Raw genomic sequence first — 18,688 nt, 5'->3', positions numbered from 1 at the left:
TTACCACACACTAAAGTGAAGTGAGATTTACAAATAATCTGCACTCTCATCAGCCACCACTACCTCCCCTCCCCCCTTACCTGGAAGCTGTGACGAAATTCCTCCAATAGCACTGAATGCAGTTGTCTGATTTGGGGTTGAAAGGGGTGGAAATGCTTTTGCTGGTGACTGAGGGGTACTGAATGCAGAACCCAAATTTGGAGGAAAACCCTGCATACTCTGGGTGTGAGGGGCAGCTGAACCACCTATACTAAGAGATGCCATTCCAGCAAGAGGGTCAATCTAAAGAAAAACATTATAAAAATGTATTAAACATACTTCAAGAACATACAGACATATGACACAGGTAAAGAAATCTTTAGCTCTTCATATAAAACTGCAAAACCCCGAGCAATCATGATGATACCTAAATCCTCAAATCAAGTCAACTGTGCTAGTTGTTTTTCTTACTGTATGACAGTAGGTTTAAAGAGTTAGCCTCTGCCAAAGGACCAGAGCCATAATATGAGGAATACAAAACTTCATGAATAACAGTTAGTAACATTTAAAAGAATTGCCCTGAGGCCATAGCACTAAGCACTTAATAGTGACACAGGACAATTGTTAAATAAGGTCTTTAAATTTTCCAATAAACCCCTTTACAACAGAAAGAAACTATGTTATTTAATTTTCAACATAATAAAAGTTTAGCAATTAGAAATAAATCTTTCAGTCAAAACAAATAAATCTACTCAAAATGTGAAGATCTTGAGGGTTGGAGATCAGCTCTAATTTAAAACAAACAAAAAACAAGGTATGCTATTTACCAAAAGATCTTTTAAAATATCTAATAACTGAACTTTCAAGTTTCTTAGTTTGTGGCATTCTTTTCAAACCTTCATGACACAGAAAATGGTAAACAAAATGCCTTTTATATAAAGTGGCCCCTGCGGAATCACTAAATGTTCTTTTTTTTTTTCTTAAACCCCAATCTGCCAATCAATGCAGATGAAAACAGAAGTAGAATATGTTGCTCCCAGAGAGAAGGGGGGTGGTTGGTGTCAGGGAGTAACTTAAATGTACCTTGTTTTTAAAAGAGCAGTTCAGTTGAGAGCTGAAGAGCCCCAGTTATAACAAGTCCTTATGCTCTAGCACTGTTGCTTGGCCCGTGAAGCTACAAACAAGACACATCAGGTTCAAAGGCAGTGCTTATTTCTCAAGTCTACGTTATTCTTATTTTAAAAAGCCCTTACCATTTACCTAAATAAACTGTTTTGCATCTTTCCTCTCAGAGTTATGTTCTATTTAATTATTAAAGTCTATCCTCAACTACAATGCCTATTTATGGATCTCCTTTAAAATGTAGTAGTGGATGCTAGACATGCAGGTATCTATAAGATAATAAATTTAGACAAATTTTCCTTTAAGAGATTACTAATGATGTAGAAGTTTATTCTATTCCAAGTCTATGAACAAATGCAGATGTACCAGTTGTAGCACTCATTTACCTGAACAGGAGAAATGGCATCTAAGCTGCTAGCACTAGGAGGGCGTCCTTTTGGCATAACTCCAGGTGGTGGCTGTCTGGCCTTGTTCATAACATTACTGCAATTGGCTACCATGGTGAGAATGGTTTCTGATAACTCCTGAGAAACACTCCTAAAGACAGAAGAAAAGTGAAAAGTGTCACTTTCTATTCCTCAGAACACCTAAATAAACAAATCTGATTTTTTTTTTTTTTTTAAGTAGGCTCTATGCCCAACCTGGAGCCCAATGTGGGACTTGAACTCACAACTCTGAGATCAAGTCCTGAGCTGAGATCAAGAGTCAGATGCTTACCCAACAGAACAGGTACCCCAAACCTAACTTTCTTTTTTAGGATTTTATTTATGTATGTATGTATGAGACACACAGAGAGAAGCAGAGACACAGGCAAAGGGAGAAGCAGGCTCCCTGCAAGGAGCCTGCTGCGGGGCTCGATCCCACGTCCTCCTGAGACAAAGGCAGACGCTCAACTGCTGAGCCACCCAGGTATCCTCCAAACCTAATTTTCTAATAAAGAAAACCTGCTAAAACATATAGCTAAATTTCCACCATACTCCATGTCTTTGCAACTATCACTAATCAAAAGGATTTTCTGAGCCCTGGCTCGATCTTGAAGAGACCTAATTTATACCTCTGAAACTAAACTTTGTATATGGTACAACAAACATATTTTAAAACACTGTAAGAAACATTACATATCCTCAACCAAGTTTTCAAAACTTATGCCTACACCTCAACATACCAAACAGAGAAGAAATTTCAATACTATTTTCTCATAGTTGAAGACAACACATTTACTTAAGTATAGATAAAAATACCACATGCATAGTCACTACACTTGACAAGCACGTAAAGAATTGACTTCTAAAACATCAAGTAGGATAAATGTTTATTTAGTGAAAAACTCACCTTCCTTTCTTAAGGTGTTATTGCTTCATAAAACTGTAGAAATCCCTTGTACTCCTCAACCCTAACAAACTTGATACCATCTTAAATCTTCCCTCCTAAATTCAGAATCTAACTATTGGGCATCAAGAGATAAAAAGTAGTCACTCAAGAGAACAACGCGGTTTCAAATTTGGGGGGAAAAAAACTGTACATTAAATCACTACAGCAAAATCTACAAAATTCTTGCTTGTAAAAAAAAAAATTCTTTCTTGTGCCAATATGAAAGACACAGTGACTCCAATATAGATTACAAATTTAAATGAACAAGGAGTTATTTTTTTCACCCATTAAAGAACGCAAGGAAGAAAAATATTAACATAACATGGAAAAGAAGAAGCACATGCCAAGTACTAAAGGTGTGAGTCTACTTATTTACCTTAGTAATAAAAATTAAAACTGTTAATTTCCAAAAGATGCTGCAAACACAGTTCAAATAGGAAAAATGTGAGTAGCTCTCTCTAGCCTCTATGTATCTAGGTTCAAAATACCCACTCTCCTACAATTAAAACTTCATGGACATATGAGTTTCATCTTTCAGATTAGCAAATACTCCATCAGCAAGGCTACGGGGAAACAGATATTTTCATCACTACTGGTAGTTATATAAAATGGAAAACTTCCTATGGAGGGAAATTTTGCAGCACCCTAACAAAATTATACATGCATTTAACCCAACAGCTCTACTTCTTATGATCCCAAATATATACTGGCAAAGACAATGGATACAACATATTATTTACTGCAACACTATTGATGATACATAGCAAAAACAATCAGAAATCTCACCAAGGAGACTAGTTTACTAAAGCATAAGCATCTATTCAATGGAGTACTATGCAGTAATTAAAGGAACAAGGAAGCTCTCTAATTCTATGGAGTGAACTCTAGGATATATGATCAAATGAAAGCATATTGCAATAGTATATAATATACTGCCTTTCCTATAAGAGAGAAACATACAAATAAATATTTTTAAAAATGCAAAGATAACATCAATATAAATGAAAATTATTACCTATAGAGGAAGACGGGGGTAAGAGCCACAAAGAACCCTTTTAATTAAAAAAGAAACCATTCCAGGATGCCTGGTGGCTCAGTGGTTGAGCATCTGCCTTTGGCTCAGGTCGTGATCCTGGGGTCCTGGAATTCTGGGGTCCTGGGATCAAGTCCTGCATCAGGCTCCCCACAGGGAGCCTGCTTCTCCCTCTGCCTATGTCTCTGCCTCTCTCTGTGTGTCTCTCATGAACAAATAAATAAAAAATATTAAAAAAAAAAAAGAAACCATTGCAAAAATACCTATGCCATGAGTTAATGACTTCTAGTAGTAAATAATAATCATTATGCTGCACTGAAAACAAAATGCCTACAATTTTAAGACACATTATTTTATGTATTACACAAAAAAGAAATGATTAGCTAATTTTAACTATCAAGATGTCACTAATGATAGGAATCATTTCAGGTGTTAAAATATTAATTTAATATACTGGGTATCTTAAATTCATCAACTATGGTTAAAGTATTTTTTACTATTTGAAAAAACTTTCAACTTTGTGAAAGAACTTTCTTAGACAGTTTCAAACTAATAGGAGGCTAGAATATCATTAGGAACTCTCATAAATGCTTTACTCACTAATTAGATACATTTTGTCCAATTTGTTTAGCCATTCTTTCTACACTCTCCTCCAAAAAGTTTGTGATGACATTATCTTTTGCCCCTAAATACTGTACTATGTTTTTCTAAGAACATGGACATTTTCTTATATAACCACGTAGAACAATAAACACCAGGAAGTTTATAACTGATAAAATAGGCCATATTCAAATTACATCAATTATTCCCACAATGTACTTCACTGATATTTTTCCCCTGGATCAGGATCCAATCTACTACATTGAGTTGTCACCTCTTTAGTTTCTTTAAATGGAGAAATTCATCAGCTATGATTTGTCTTTCTTGAACTTGATTTTTTTTAAAATAGATATTGTATACAATATCCCTTGGCTTGAGTTTGTCTGATACCTTAGATTTTAGATGCATTTATGGCAGGACTACCACATAAGTTATATCATATTCTTCTCAGTGCATTGTTTTAAGTAACCTCTGCACCCAACATGGGGCTTAAACTCACTACACCCCAAGAACAAGAGTCACATGCTCTTCTAAGCCAGCCAGGTACCCCTTTAGTGTGTTTTATTAGGAGGCACAAGACAGCTGGTGATCACTTTGACCACTAAATTGTCAGGTTTCTCCACTGAATTGTTACAACGCTCCCCTTAATAATAACATTATTAAGTAATTTGTGGGGAGACCCTCCAAAATCGGGTGCTTGTCCTGATCCTCATTCTTTCACAACTTTTATCATCCACTGAAGTTTAACTCCATCATAATTACTTCTATACATATTAACTGGAAGAACTTTCCTTCTTTGGCATTTTACATGCATTATTTCATTAAATTTCTCAAGAAGATAGGTTTTTCTAATACATCAACAAAAGAAACTGAAACCTAGAGTTAGGTAAATTACCTTCTCAAAGATAAAAAAATAATTTTCCCAATTTCAATATGCTCTTAAATTTTCCAATATTTAATTCCAGGTGGATTATAATATATAAATGTGAAAGGCAAAATTCTAAAACTTTATATTTTAGAATATTAAGAATATAAAGCAGTGTTTCTCAACGGTTGCACTATTAGCACTCTGGACTTGACAACAAAGAAATATCCAAGTGTGGGAGGCTCTACTGTGCATTATAAAATGTTTAGCAGCAACCCTGTATTTTATCTGCTAGATGCCAAAAGGACGTGTCTCTCTGATTATAACAATAACAATATCAAATGACTTTGAGGGAGCAACATACTCCTTGGCTGAGAACACTGTGTTAGGGATATATATGCGTAAATTTTCTTAAAAGCACAGAAAAGCAAAATAAAATTCAAGATCTACATGGGAGAGGTTTAGAAAACAGGAATGGAGAAGACGACAAAGTGAGCTCCAAAAAATGTTATAGTTTAAGCTGCACAGCAGACTCACAGGTGTTTAATGTGGTTCGGAACTTACAAAAAAATAATACAGAGTACATAAGAAAAAATGGTGGAGTAAAAAAAAAAAAACAAAAAAACAAAACAAAAAAAAACCCTCCAATATTCTTTCCTCCATAAAAAGCAACTAGAAAAGTGGCAAAAACTATCAGAATCAACTTTATCAGAACTCTGGAGACTAAAGGCTTACAATAATCCAGAAATTTTTATTTCAGGAAGACTAGATCTTAGTAATAAAAGAAAGCTTTCTGGCATCTCAATTTGCTTTATTCCCATGCCCCCTTCTCCAGCTGCACAGCAGCCTTGAAAATTAATAGCCCACAATCACAGAGAAAACCAGTGGCAGGACAGTCACAGGACAGGGTTTCAGGACTGGTTTGAGGCATATTCAAAGCCTCATTCTGCGATAACTGTCATTATTTCACAAAAGGATTCCCTTTGGACTACAATGGCACCCTTATCTTTATCTGACCTAAGAGCTGGTCAAGTGCAAACAGCCTTCTCCTCCTGAGGTATTTGTTGATGACTGTCTTTTAATTTTCTGGCTGCCTGGGGTGGAAGATAACAGTTTGAGCAAACAACAGGTTAATCAAAAAGTTTAAAAGGAAAACTTGGAAAAACTCTCATTTTCCCAGAGAATCAATTAGTCCTCAGATATGTGTAGAACATTGCCAATACCTAAATCTGTGATAGCCCCACAAAAGACCTGAAAAGGAACAAGCTCTCGCCTCAAATTGACCTTCATGCTCTATGAAGTAAAGGCTAACAAGGAATTGTTAAGTGACTGGCTTAGTGTTAAGATGTGCCCCAATATGCACACAAAACCATAAGGTGAAGAGTAACTTACTGATTCTGACATTTAAGAAAATCACCCAATCTTAACTCACCACAAGGTTACCCAAACATAGACATCAGTGCCCAAACATGACCAAAAAAGAATATGGACACCACAGAAATAATTCAGAAAAGTCGCTAAACAAAAGAATAAAAGTAACAAAACAAAAAAATCCAGGTGAAGGGGGAGAACCTGATTTCAAGAACTGCCACATTATTTAAAATTACCAGTTTTCAACCACAAATTACAATATATGCAAAAAACACAACAAAACACAGCCTGTGCACTGCAATAAAATGCTATCAACAAAAACTGTCCTGAGAAAAAGACATGTTGGACTTAGTAGACAAAGACTTTAAATCAGGTATTTTAAATATGTTCCAAGAACTAAAGAAAAACAGGTTAAAAGAACTACAAGAAAAAATTTAAAAGATGCCCCTCAAAGGATGACCAGATGGCTCAGTTGGTAGAGCACAGAACTCTTGATCTCAGGGTTTTGAATTTCAGCCCCAAATTGGGCGTAGAGATTGCTTTTAAAAAAAAAAAAAAATCCTTATAGGTGGCGGAGGGGTGCACAGAGATGGATGACTCAGCCAGTTGGGCATGTGACTCTTGGTTTTGGCTGGGGTGGTGATCTCAAGGCTTGGGATTTTCTCTCTCTCTCCCCCATCCCTTTGCCACTCACTCCAAATGAGCATGCTTTCTCACTCTCCATGAAGTAAATAAATCTTAAAAAAAAAAAAAAAAAAAGTTCCTCAAAGTAGAGGATGTCAATAGAAATTATTTCCTAAGGCATTTGGCTGGTTGTTATAAGACTCCTCATCTCAGGGTCCTGAGTTTGAGTCTCACATGTAGATGTAGAAATGGCTTGAATAAATAAACCTTAAGAATTATTTCCTTTGAGGATCCCTGGGTGGCTCAGCAGTTTGGCGCCTGCCTTCGGCCCAGGGCATGACCCTGGAGTCCTGGGATCGAGTCCTGCATCAGGCTCCCACAGGCAGCCTGCTTCTCCCTCTGCGTGTGTCTCTGCCTCTGTGTGTGTGGGTCTCTCATGAATAAATAAATAAAATCTTAAAAAAAAAAAAAAAAGAATTATTTCCTTTAAAGTTGAAAAATATAGAAAAAATGAATAAAATTGAAAATATAGTAATTGAAAACTTCATTACAAGTTCCCAAGGACAGATTCATGCAAGCCAAAAGAGAATCTATGAACTTGAAGATAACTAAAATTATCTAGCCTGAAAACTGAAAGTAAAAAGAAGGGAGGGAGAGAAAAGGACATAGAGACAGGTGGAACACTACCAAATGTACCAACATATATATAATGGGAGTCCCAGAAGAGATGAGATGGAAAGGGAGAAGAAAATATTTGTTGGGATTCCTGGGTGGCGCAGCGGTTTGGCTCCTGCCTTTGGCCCAGGGTGCGATCCTGGAGACTCAGGATCGAGTCCCACGTCGGGCTCCCAGTGCATGGAGCCTGCTTCTCCCTCTGCCTGTGTCTCTGTGCCTCTCTCTCTCTCTCTCTCTGTGACTATCATAAATAAATAAAAATTAAAAAAAAAAAAAAAGAAAGAAAATATTTGTTGAAGTAACTTCAAATCTATTGAAATAACAGCTGAAAACTTCCTGAATTTGATGAAAACCATTACACTACACACCCAAGAAGCTCCACAACTCCAAGTAATATAAACACAAGTCCAAACCTGGAAACCATATAATCAAACTGCTGAATTAAAAAAAGACCGTGAGAGTAGCTTAACAGCAAGGAGGAAACTCAGTGCACACAAAGGAGCCTTAAAAAAATTTAACAGCTGATGTCTTATCAGAAACTATGGACTCCGGAAAGCAGTGGAATTGCATAGTCAAAAAGCTGAAGGAAAAGCAGAGTCAATCTGGAACCCTATTTTACAAAACTGACCTCCAAAAACAAAGAAGAAACCAAGACATTCCTAGATAAACCAAAGCTGAGGAAATTCATTCTTAAAAAAGACCCACCCTAACAAGAAATAAAATAAAGGGGATCCATAACTGAAATGAAGGACACCGCACAGTACCCTGAATCAATATGAAAAAAATAAGAGCATCAGTAAAGTAATATAGATTAATATAAAAACATAGTACAGAAGTGTGGTTTTTTTTGTTTATAATCTTTTTTTTAAATCTCCTACTTGTTCTTTCTTTTTTGGCTTGGTGAATAAGTTTATTACGGTCTTTAGCCAAAAAAATCTTCATAGAAATTATAGTTTATTAGTTCTCAGTGGCCACTTCCTAAAATCTACAAAAGCTTGTGTTCTTCTAGGCTACCTCATCTTTCTTCAGAGCGAGACACATTTTGGGACAGTTCCATCTCTTCTTTTTAACTTCTTTCTTAAGCTTCTTCTCATAGATTCAATTCTCTCATATAGCACTGTGAGCTTTCTTATACATCCCCTCCACCATGTTTAGAGTTACTTTGTTCTTTATATATTTAGAGAATGGTTTGGGTTTTTTTAAAGATTTTATTTTTAAGTAATCTCCACACTTAACATGGGGCTTGAACTCACTACCCCAAGATCAAGAGTCACATGCTCCATCAGCTGACCCAGCCATGAGAGCGGAGAATTGTTTCATGTAAGCATCTTCCTCTTCTTCCATTAGATAATACATATAACCTGCAACATTCTGACCCATAATGTGCTTCTGATGTACTTAGCATTGAATTCCCTGCTTTCTATATTATAAGCAGGGAACTGTTTGGTACTATGAGGGACAGACAAGAAAGCCTCTATCTGCAGCTCCCATGAGGATCCCAAAAACTTCATTTCCAGTAGTAGTTCTGGCCAACCCTGCATCCAAATAGCAGGTGAAGGTACCAGGCTGACCATCAATGCTTTCCACATTGTATTCATCTTCAGTCATCTCCACTTGGCCTTCATAGATGCTGTCCAATCCAAACCTACTAATAATAATAAGTCTGTAGGCCAGCAGCCGACCAGTAGAATATGCTGCAGCATAATTTGTCAAGTTAAACTTCACACTATACTTTGGTATTCGTAAGTATAAGCTGCAGAAAGTATCGTATCTCCTCCTATACCAGCATAAACAATCTGACAAATGACATCTGTTATGTGAACTATCATCCTATATTTGGATGTGCTGTTCTTATTTTTATCCTAATTACCAAGACTTTTTAAGCATAATAATCAGTTTTACCCTCTTGTCTTCTAAATTTCACTTGGTATCTCTTGAGATAAGCCTTATTCTTGACAACTTTAACAAACCCATCTTGCAGAACAGAGACCAGTGTCCACAGCTTGCCACAGACCTAGCTCCTACTTAAAGGACATTTACTGTACAAGATAATTATACATTTTTTGATAGACACACAACATACAGAGGTGTAATCTAACAGCAGCCAATGAAGGAGAAAGGGAACCTAATTGAGTAAATTTTTGCATTCTACTGAAATTCAGTTGGAATTAAACAGAACTAGGTTGTTTTATGTTAAAATGTTAATTTTAATACCAGGTAACTACTAAGTAAAAAAAAATTTTTTTTTTAATTTTTTTTAAAAACCTCAAAAGCATATATTCAAGGAAATAAGAGACTTAAGATGACACACTACAAGATATCTACTTAACAGTAAAGGAGGCAGTAACAGAGGAATGAAAGAAAAAAACTGACATAAAATATATAGAAAAATAGTGACATGAATAAATTATCAGTAATCACATTAAATATTAATAGATTAAATACTCCAGTTAAAAGAAATGGTCAAAATGGATTTTAAAAAAATTATCCAACTATATGTTGTCCTGTAACTTGAAGGTAAAAGATGAAAGAAGATACCATGCAAACATTTACAAAAAGAGAACTACAATGGCTCCACTAATACCAAACAAAATATAGCCATTAAGAAAAAAATTAACAGGAACTAAGAAAAGCATTTAATACTAACAAAAAAAGCCAATCCTTCTTACAGGAAGACATGTAATAATCATAAGCATACATACCTTTAAAAACAGAGCCCCCAAACACATGAAGGGAAAACTGAAGGGAGAAATAGACAACTCAAAAATAGTTGGAGGCTTCTATACCCTACTTTCAATAATTGATAGTCAGCAATACTGTATTATACAAGTCAAAGTTGCTAAGAGACAAGAATTGTACCTACCACAAAAAAGAAATGATAGTTACATAATGTGACAGAGGTGTTAGCTAACATTATTGTAATAATTGTATATTGCAATATATAAATGTATCAAATCAACACATACACAAACTAACACAATGTCAAGTATATCTCAACTTTAAAAAAATAACAGAACCACAGAGCAGTTAAACAAGGAATAGAAGACTTCAACAACAGTATAAAACCAACTAATCCTAACAAACATATACAGGACACTCTACCCAACAGCAGACTACACATCCTTTTCAAGGGCACATGGGAAATCCTCCAGGATACACCACAATTAGGCCATACAATAAGTCTCCATAAATTTCAAGAGACTAAAATCGTATAAAGCATATTCTCCACTCCCAATTGAATAAAACTAAAAATCAGTAACAAAACAAAAATCAGGTAGTCCCCAAATATGGGGAAATTAAATACAACATATTCTTGTGGGGTTAAAGGAAATACAAAATACTTTCAGATGAAAACAAAAAATATGTAATACCAAACTTAAAGTATTTCATAGTGAAAATTCAAAGCCATACATGCCCCAGTTAAGAACAATCTCAAATAAAAAGCCAAACTTTCCATCTTAGCTTTAAAAAGTTCAAACTAGGGGATCCCTGGGTGGCTCAGTGGTTTAGCGCCTGCCTTTGACCCAGGGCATGATCCTGGGGTTCTGGGATCCAGTCCCACGTCAGCTCCCTGCATGGAGTCCACTCTGCCTGTTTCTCTACCCACCCCACCCCCCGTGTCTATCATGAATGAATAAATGAAAAATCTTTAAAAGAAAAAAAAAGTTCAAACTAAACCCAAAATAGGAAGGAAAGAAAATAATAAAGTTGAGAATTGAAATAAATGGAGAACAGAAAAACAAGAAAGAAAAACAAACCAAAAGTTGTCTCTCTGAAAAGGTAAACAAGATTGACATCCATTTAAGCCACAAAGACAAGAAAGGGGTCAAATAACTAAAACCAGGAACTGAGAGGATATTGCTACCAAACTTAGAGAAATGAGAACGATTACAAGGATATAGTATAAAGGAATAAAATGAAAACTCCTAGAAAAGACACAAACTACCTAAACTGATTCAAAAGGAAAAAAAGAAAAGAAAAAGAAAATCTGGATAGGGGCACCTGGTTGGCTCAGTCAGTACAGCATGTGACTCCTGATCTCAGGGTTGTAAATTCGAGCACTACATTGGTTATACAGATCACTTAAAAATAAGAATCTTAAAAAAGAAAAGAAAATCTGCATAGATCTATAACAAGATATTGAATCTGTAATTTAAAACTACCCAGAAGATAAAGCCCAGGACCAGATGGTTTCACTGCTTAATTCTATAGAACATTTAAAGAATCGACACCAATCTTTCTCAAAAAATTAAAAGGGAAGAGAAAGAATACTTATCAATTCATTGTATGAGGCTTTTATTATCCTGATAATCAAAATCAGACAAAAACAACATAAGAAAACTAGGATACAACATCTCTTAGGAATGCAGACGCAAAAATGCTCACTGAATACTAGCAAACTGAATTCAGTGGCATATAAAAAGTACACACACAGACCAAGTGAATATAAGATACATCAACAAAATAAAAAACAAAAACCACATGATCATCTCAAGAGATGCAGACATAAAAGCATGTGACAAAATACTTTCATGATAAAACATGCAACTAACTAGAATTAAAGGTAAGGAAGCATTAACCTGAAGGGTATCTACAGAAACCCACACAGCTAACAACAAACTTAATGTTTGTTAAAGATAGGAAAAAAAGATAGGAAAGGAAAAAATAAAATTCTACTCAAACATGACATGACTTTTACAAAATACTTCATAAATGCAACAAAAGAAGACTTGTACATGAAAATGATGAAACATCACTGAAAAAAATTAAAGATCTAAAAAGAATTCATGAATTAGAAAACTTAGTATTTTAAGATGGAAATATTCCCCAAAATAATGTAAAGATTCAATATAATTCCAGTGGGTTTCCTCACAAAGTAACAAAAATTAACAAGCTGATATTAAAATTCATATGGGAATATAAGGGACTCACAATAGCCAAAAAAAATCTTGAAAAAGAACAAAGTTGGAGGAGTCACATTTCCCAATTTCAAAGCTCACTGAAATGCTGCAGTATCAAGATGATGTGGTATTGGCATACAGATCGACATGTATAAGTCAGGAGAACAGAACTAAGAATCCAGATAAAACATTTTGTGCAACTTATTTTTCAGAAGACAAGTCAAAAGAGAAAGACCAATCTTTTCAACAAATGGTATTGGGACAAATAAACATCCATATGAAAAACAATGAATCTGGACCTCGTATAGTATATGAAAAAAATTCAAATAGATCTATTATGTATTTTTAGTATATTACTTTAGACTTAAAAATTATTGGATTATCAAAGCTGCTGTCACTTTTAATCATTCAATCCCTCTTTCCCTCCCCAAACAAGTTATTAATATAATCCAATTCCAACATTAGTTATTCAAGCATGCTCTTCTTACCCTGCACAAGCTTGTAAACAGGCCAACATTGTTGCCAGAGTTTCTGGGGGAAGTTGAGCACTTTTGGGCTGATCTTTCTCTGGAGCAAGTCCACCCAAAATGGAAGGGCATCGTCTCTTTAAAAAAGTCATACATGCTTGGATAAAGGGCTCCTGAAAAACAGAAAGTCTCTTGGTTTATTTGAAATTGACCTTAATTGCTTTGAAATTTAAGATAAACTGCTTTCAGATTACAGACTATTAAAGACAGTATGACTAAAATCCACAAGTAACATCTTCATTGCCATTTAAAAAGGTTGTTTCAAAAAAAAGGGGGGGGGGGTGTTTCTTTAGCTATTTTAGGCATCAAAATTTTAATGCAGTAACAAATGGACAAATCCTGCTTACTCCATGCTCTCGAATTTTATCTGTGAGCCACTTGTCAAGTTTGAGGTATTCACGACGTGAAGCAAGTGCAGCAAGGTCAATAACAAAGGCAAATGGAGTACCATTTAGCAGCATTGACAAGGCCTAAAACAAAAGAGTATTAGAAACTTTAAGTCAAGGTGTCTAGGTGTCTCAGTGGGCTAAGCATCTGACGTTTGATTTTGGCTCAGGTCACAATCTCGAGGTTGTGAGATCAAGCCCCACAGCGTGCTCCCTGCTCAGCAGGGAATGAAATTCTGTCTGTCCCTCTCCTTCTGCCCCTCCCCACTCCATATGTGTGCCCTCTCTCTCAAACAAATCAATAAATCTTAAAAGAAACAAACTATAAATCAAGCAATTCCATATCTATCATCTATCCTAGTCTCTGTTCCCTGCTTTTATTTTCACAAACAAGTCTAAATAAAACATATTGCTAATATTTTATTGGTCATAATTTAAATAGCTCAGTAAAATTCAACAGTGACATTAGTTCTTACTTAAAATAAGATCACATCTCAAAGGTGGACAGACACATGACTTTACCCTGTGCTTCTTAAACTAAACCTAAATAAGAGCAAGACATAATACATTAAAAAGGATCCTTACTCCATTTTTTTTAAATCTAAACTCAGGCTTATTCTAACCTAAGCCCAGCCTCAACATAAGTACTAAGCACCTACTGGTCAAAGACATCAAGTGAATGAGAGAATGCATGGGGGGGCGGGGACTGAGAAGGGGGAAAAGAAGACTCCCCATTTAGCAGAGGGCCTAATGCAGGGCCAGATCCCAGGACCTCAAGACCATGGCCTGAGCTAAAGGCAGATGCTTGACCAACTGAACCATCACGGCAGCCCCATTTTTTACATTTCTAAAACCACTCTCCTTCCAATACATTTGAACTTAAAAGGCAAACTGTAAATCTCAACATAATTTAGCTAAAAGTTAGTTACATTTGAATTATTCTTAAGGCATATGTTAAATGAAAAATTTTGGGGGCACCTGGGTGGCACAGTTTTAAGCATCCAACTTGATTTCAGCTCAGGCTGTGATCTCAGGTGATGAAATCAAGCCCCGCGTCAGGCTCCATACTCAGCAAGTCAGCTTGTCTGCTTGAGATTCTCTGCCACTCCCCACCCCCCACATGCCCACTCAAGCTAACATATATCTTTAAAAAATAATGTTGTGATTTTCTTCTCGTTAATATATAAGTGCTAACCTGTCCCTCCAAGCTCACCTTCAAGTCTTGGGCCACATCAAGTATTCGAGACAATTTGGCCTGGTCATACTGCTCCCCTCGCATGTACCATTCTGCCATTGCATGCATGATAAGTTGGCGGATTGAGGGAGACTGTCCCTAAGAAAAGAAAACGGGGGTTACATATCAATACTGATTAACATTTTCATAGGCACTACTGCAAACACCCAGCTAATTTAAATTGTTATATTTATGTAAAATTGAAATGCATCAATAAAGACATTAAGTTTAATCCTCAAGCAGTGATGCAGTGACATTCTCTGTAGTAAAGTTACTTCCACATCTTCCAAATGAAAGCCTGTCCCTAAACCTTGGGTCAGAGTCATTCAATAAATGTCCTATAAAACGTCTGTCAAAACATTTTCAAACAGAATAGAATATGATGTGAACATACGGGTACAAGAAATTTGTATAAATTCCTTATTATTTAAAAAAAATTCCTTATTAAATTATAAATTAATGGTCTATAAATTTTTAAAAAATATTTTAAGGTAATAAGTTCTCATGTCACACAATGCAGTGTTCCATCAGTATTTCCAAGAGTGGTATTCTACATCTAGCTATTTTCACAAATAAGAATGTTTTTTTTGGTAATCATTCAATTTCCTTTTTTTCCAGAAAACAGTCTGGCTTTAAGGACTGATCTAAAGGCTTGCAGCTGAATGATAGAAATAAACAGTTGGTATTTCGGGAACAGTTCTCATAGAAGCAATGGCAAAGCAACTGCTATCACTGTACACCTAAATCCCTTTCCAGTAACTGTCCTAGAGCAACAGAAGATCCAAATGAAACAAATATTCAACAAGAAGTGAGGAGATGCAGCTCCTTTTGGCCTGCCCTTCATACCCTCATAGCTATGGCAAGAAAGACCTTAAAATATCTGGGCTGCAAACTTTTGAATAAATGTTTGTTAAACATTCTGTAACCTGTAAGTTTACTATGTAATATGAATCTCTAGAAATGGAGGGCTGACTGAATAGCACAGAACCAAAGCTAACACTTTCATTTATAAATGAGAATCTTGGGGATCCCTGGGTGGCGCAGCGGTTTGGCGCCTGCCTTTGGCCCAGGGCGCGATCCTGGAGACCCGGGATCGAATCCCACATCGGGCTTCCGGTGCATGGAGCCTGCTTCTCCCTCTGCCTATGTCTCTGCCTCTCTCTCTCTCTCTCTGTGACTATCATAAATAAATAAAAATTTAAAAAAAAAAAAAAAATATAAATGAGAATCTTAACAAATATTTTAAAGGGCTTGTGTATGGGCAGCCCCGGTGGCTCGGCGATTTAGCACCGCCTTCAGCCTGGGGTATGATCCTGGAGACCCAGGATCAAGTCCCACGTCAGGCTCCTTGCATGGGGCCTGCTTCTCCCTCTGCCTGTGTCTCTGTCTCTCTCTCTTTCTGTCATGAATAAATAAAATCTTTAAAAAATAAGAAATAAAAAAATAAAGGGCTTGTATATGTCAACTATTGAAAATAAAATGATTAAAGAAAAAAGTAGCCAAAACAAGGCACTTGAGGGACACCTGTGTGGCTCAGTCAGTTAAGCGTCCAACTATTGGTTTCAGCTCAGGTCATGATCTCAGGGTGATTCGATGTAGCCCCATGTGGGTTCCACACCTTGCAGGAAGTCTGCTAGGAGATTCTCTCCCTCTGCTCCCTCTCCCATGCATGCTCTCTATTAAATAATCTTTTTTTTTTTGTCTTATAGGGATAAAGTGCTTGATAACTGCTTTTCCTAAGCTTCTGCATTATTAAAAATATAGGCTATTATGGGAAAAAATTTCAATGAACAAAAAATATTTACAGGTAAAGTAAATTCTACAGGAATAGGGAGTAAAAGCACAGAGCTTAAAAGGCATTTTCAGCAGAAACCAAAATAAAATTTAGACGTTGGGCTTGGATAAAAGAAAAATATCAATTAATTTGTAATCTCCCATTTACTATTTAAAAAGTGACAGGAGCACCTTCTCGTTTCATGGTAAGTAATTAAACTCCTTACAATTATCAAAAGCATACTGATGCCTCGTAGTACAGAACTTTCATGATACTGAATGTGGGGCTTTTTGCCTCCTCCCTATTTTTCTTTGAAGTCTTAGATTTTAACACCCATGATGCTAAAAGATAAAGTAAGTTTGATGGAAGAGCCACTTTCCATAAATGTCATAAACTTAAGATTGACAATTCTGTTGAACATCCTCCAAAGAATGTCAATTATTAAAAGAAAGAAATGCTCATGTCTTACCTGTCCATGCCATGCATAGTGCAAAATAATAGCAGAGTTGGGATGGTTTCCAAGGAAAATTGGCATCAGTGTGGAGATGAGCTCATGGCGCAAGGTGTGCCAAGAGGTGTTGATCTGTAGTAAGGCCAATACCAGCATGTCTGGACAGTGTTTAATGGGGAAGCTGAAGAGCTGTTTGACTTGCTCATATTGCCCCACCTCTGCAAGCCTCAGCAGAGATTCAATCAAATCCAAGCTCTTCCTAACAAGAATGGAAGTAAGATACTTCGTCAATGAAGACCTAAGTATACAAAAATCCATTTTTCCAAATGAGTGATACCAGCTATTAAAACAAAATTGAGTTATCAACTTGAAAAATATTTAAATTGGAGGTGTTCATACTAAAATTATATGCTGGTATACTTTCAAACTAATTTCAAAGGCAGTCCAAGTTGACAGTAAGTGATGAAGTAGGGGGGGACACCACAGACCAGTAATATAATCATGGATCCTTCTTACCAAGGAATTAACATCAAAGATTTTTGTGATTAGTGTAAAAAATAGAAACATCACAAACTTTAGAAAGTCAAAAATCCAAAATATAAACATAGACCTAATTTATACACACACAAAAAATCTACACAAAAATATAGCCTGAACACTTACTTTGGTAATACAAAGGTATAACTTAAGTGCCTCCTGATGTCAAGCAAGTTCAGAAGTCCACAGCATCCCCTATGCATTATTCTTGCCCCAAGAAGCTGAATTTGGTTGACTTTAATCAAATCTCAAGATCTTACTCTACCCTAAGTCCATGAAAACTATGGGGATAGAGATCAAATTAAATGCCATGAGGAAACATAAACCCCCTACCAATGAGTAGACTAAAAGATAAATTATCCTATTACTTCATCAAAGCGATAGAAAAAATTATACTTCAAAAGAGAATGAGAAAAGGAAGACTTACAGAATAAAAGAAACTATGTGAATCCTGTCTGGATTCTTCATCATACAAACTGTTAAAAAGACGTTTTTGATACAAATTTGAATATACAGCTATGTTAAGGAATTGTTAAATGCACTATGACATTTCAGTTTTATAAAAGAAATACTGCTATACTATTAGACTGACAGAGAAAAAAAAGCAGCAACTAAGCCTTCATATCCAATCTTCTAGCACCTGCAAAAAGGACACACTTTAAAACAAACTACTACAAGGGGGGGGGGGTCAATCTTTTGGAACAGGGATCAGCAAACTACATCCACAGGACCAATCTTACCTCCTACTGCCTATCAGTAAATGTTTTATTGAAAGAGCTACACCCATGTTTATACTCTGCTACAATAAAGATTTAAGCAGTTGCTACAGAGACCACCTAACCAGAAAAGCCAGACAGATATTAACTAATCCGTTACAAGAAAAGTTCACCATCTTCTACTTTAGTAGATCTGGCAATGCCTAAAGGGTTTTACACTGCCCTAAAAATCCCACCCATAACCCTCAAAATGCAATGATCTGCTCCATGTTGGAAAAGGGTCTCAGAAAACTACTTAGAAAAAATGTAAGAAACAAAGTAGTTACCTTTGAGGAGCAAGCTGGCCCATGTGTCCCCCCCCACCCCACCCCCCCGCTCAGTTGAGCTGCGGATATGTGCGTGTGTGTACAGTAATGGAAGAACTTTCACCATCCTTACCTCACATTCCTAGAGGAGGGACTTGAGTTCCAGGAGAAACGTACTGGCCCAGAGTCAGATTCTCCCTCAGAAATTAGGAATTGG

General features: G+C 36.2%; 1 protein-coding gene, 1 non-coding gene and 1 pseudogene across 8 annotated transcripts in view; all 3 read right to left on the bottom strand.

Moving 5' to 3' along the window:
* Window positions 1–18,688, bottom strand: part of CNOT1 (CCR4-NOT transcription complex subunit 1) — a 99,652-nt gene that overhangs the window by 35,048 nt on the left and 45,916 nt on the right. For all 7 annotated transcript variants that reach the window (XM_025447839.3, XM_025447843.3, XM_025447841.3 and 4 more), the window contains exons 13-18: window positions 16,932–17,172; window positions 14,668–14,787; window positions 13,416–13,538; window positions 13,030–13,181; window positions 1,488–1,638; window positions 81–282 (exon numbers count right to left, since the gene is read on the bottom strand). In XM_025447839.3, the coding sequence (XP_025303624.1) occupies window positions 81–282; window positions 1,488–1,638; window positions 13,030–13,181; window positions 13,416–13,538; window positions 14,668–14,787; window positions 16,932–17,172 (989 nt within the window). The remainder of the gene's footprint in view (window positions 1–80; window positions 283–1,487; window positions 1,639–13,029; window positions 13,182–13,415; window positions 13,539–14,667; window positions 14,788–16,931; window positions 17,173–18,688) is intronic.
* LOC112660743 (small nucleolar RNA SNORA50) lies at window positions 1,055–1,190 on the bottom strand. Its single transcript, XR_003137180.1, has one exon. It is a non-coding gene; the product is annotated as a small nucleolar RNA SNORA50 (small nucleolar RNA).
* Window positions 1,720–10,369, bottom strand: LOC125752938 (60S ribosomal protein L5-like; annotated as a pseudogene).

The sequence above is a fragment of the Canis lupus genome, chromosome 2 (assembly GCF_003254725.2).
Source record: "Canis lupus dingo isolate Sandy chromosome 2, ASM325472v2, whole genome shotgun sequence".
Classification (NCBI taxonomy): Eukaryota; Metazoa; Chordata; class Mammalia; order Carnivora; family Canidae; genus Canis; species Canis lupus.
The sequence above is the reverse complement of the archived record's forward strand: the minus strand, read 5'-3'. Positions and strand labels throughout refer to the sequence as shown.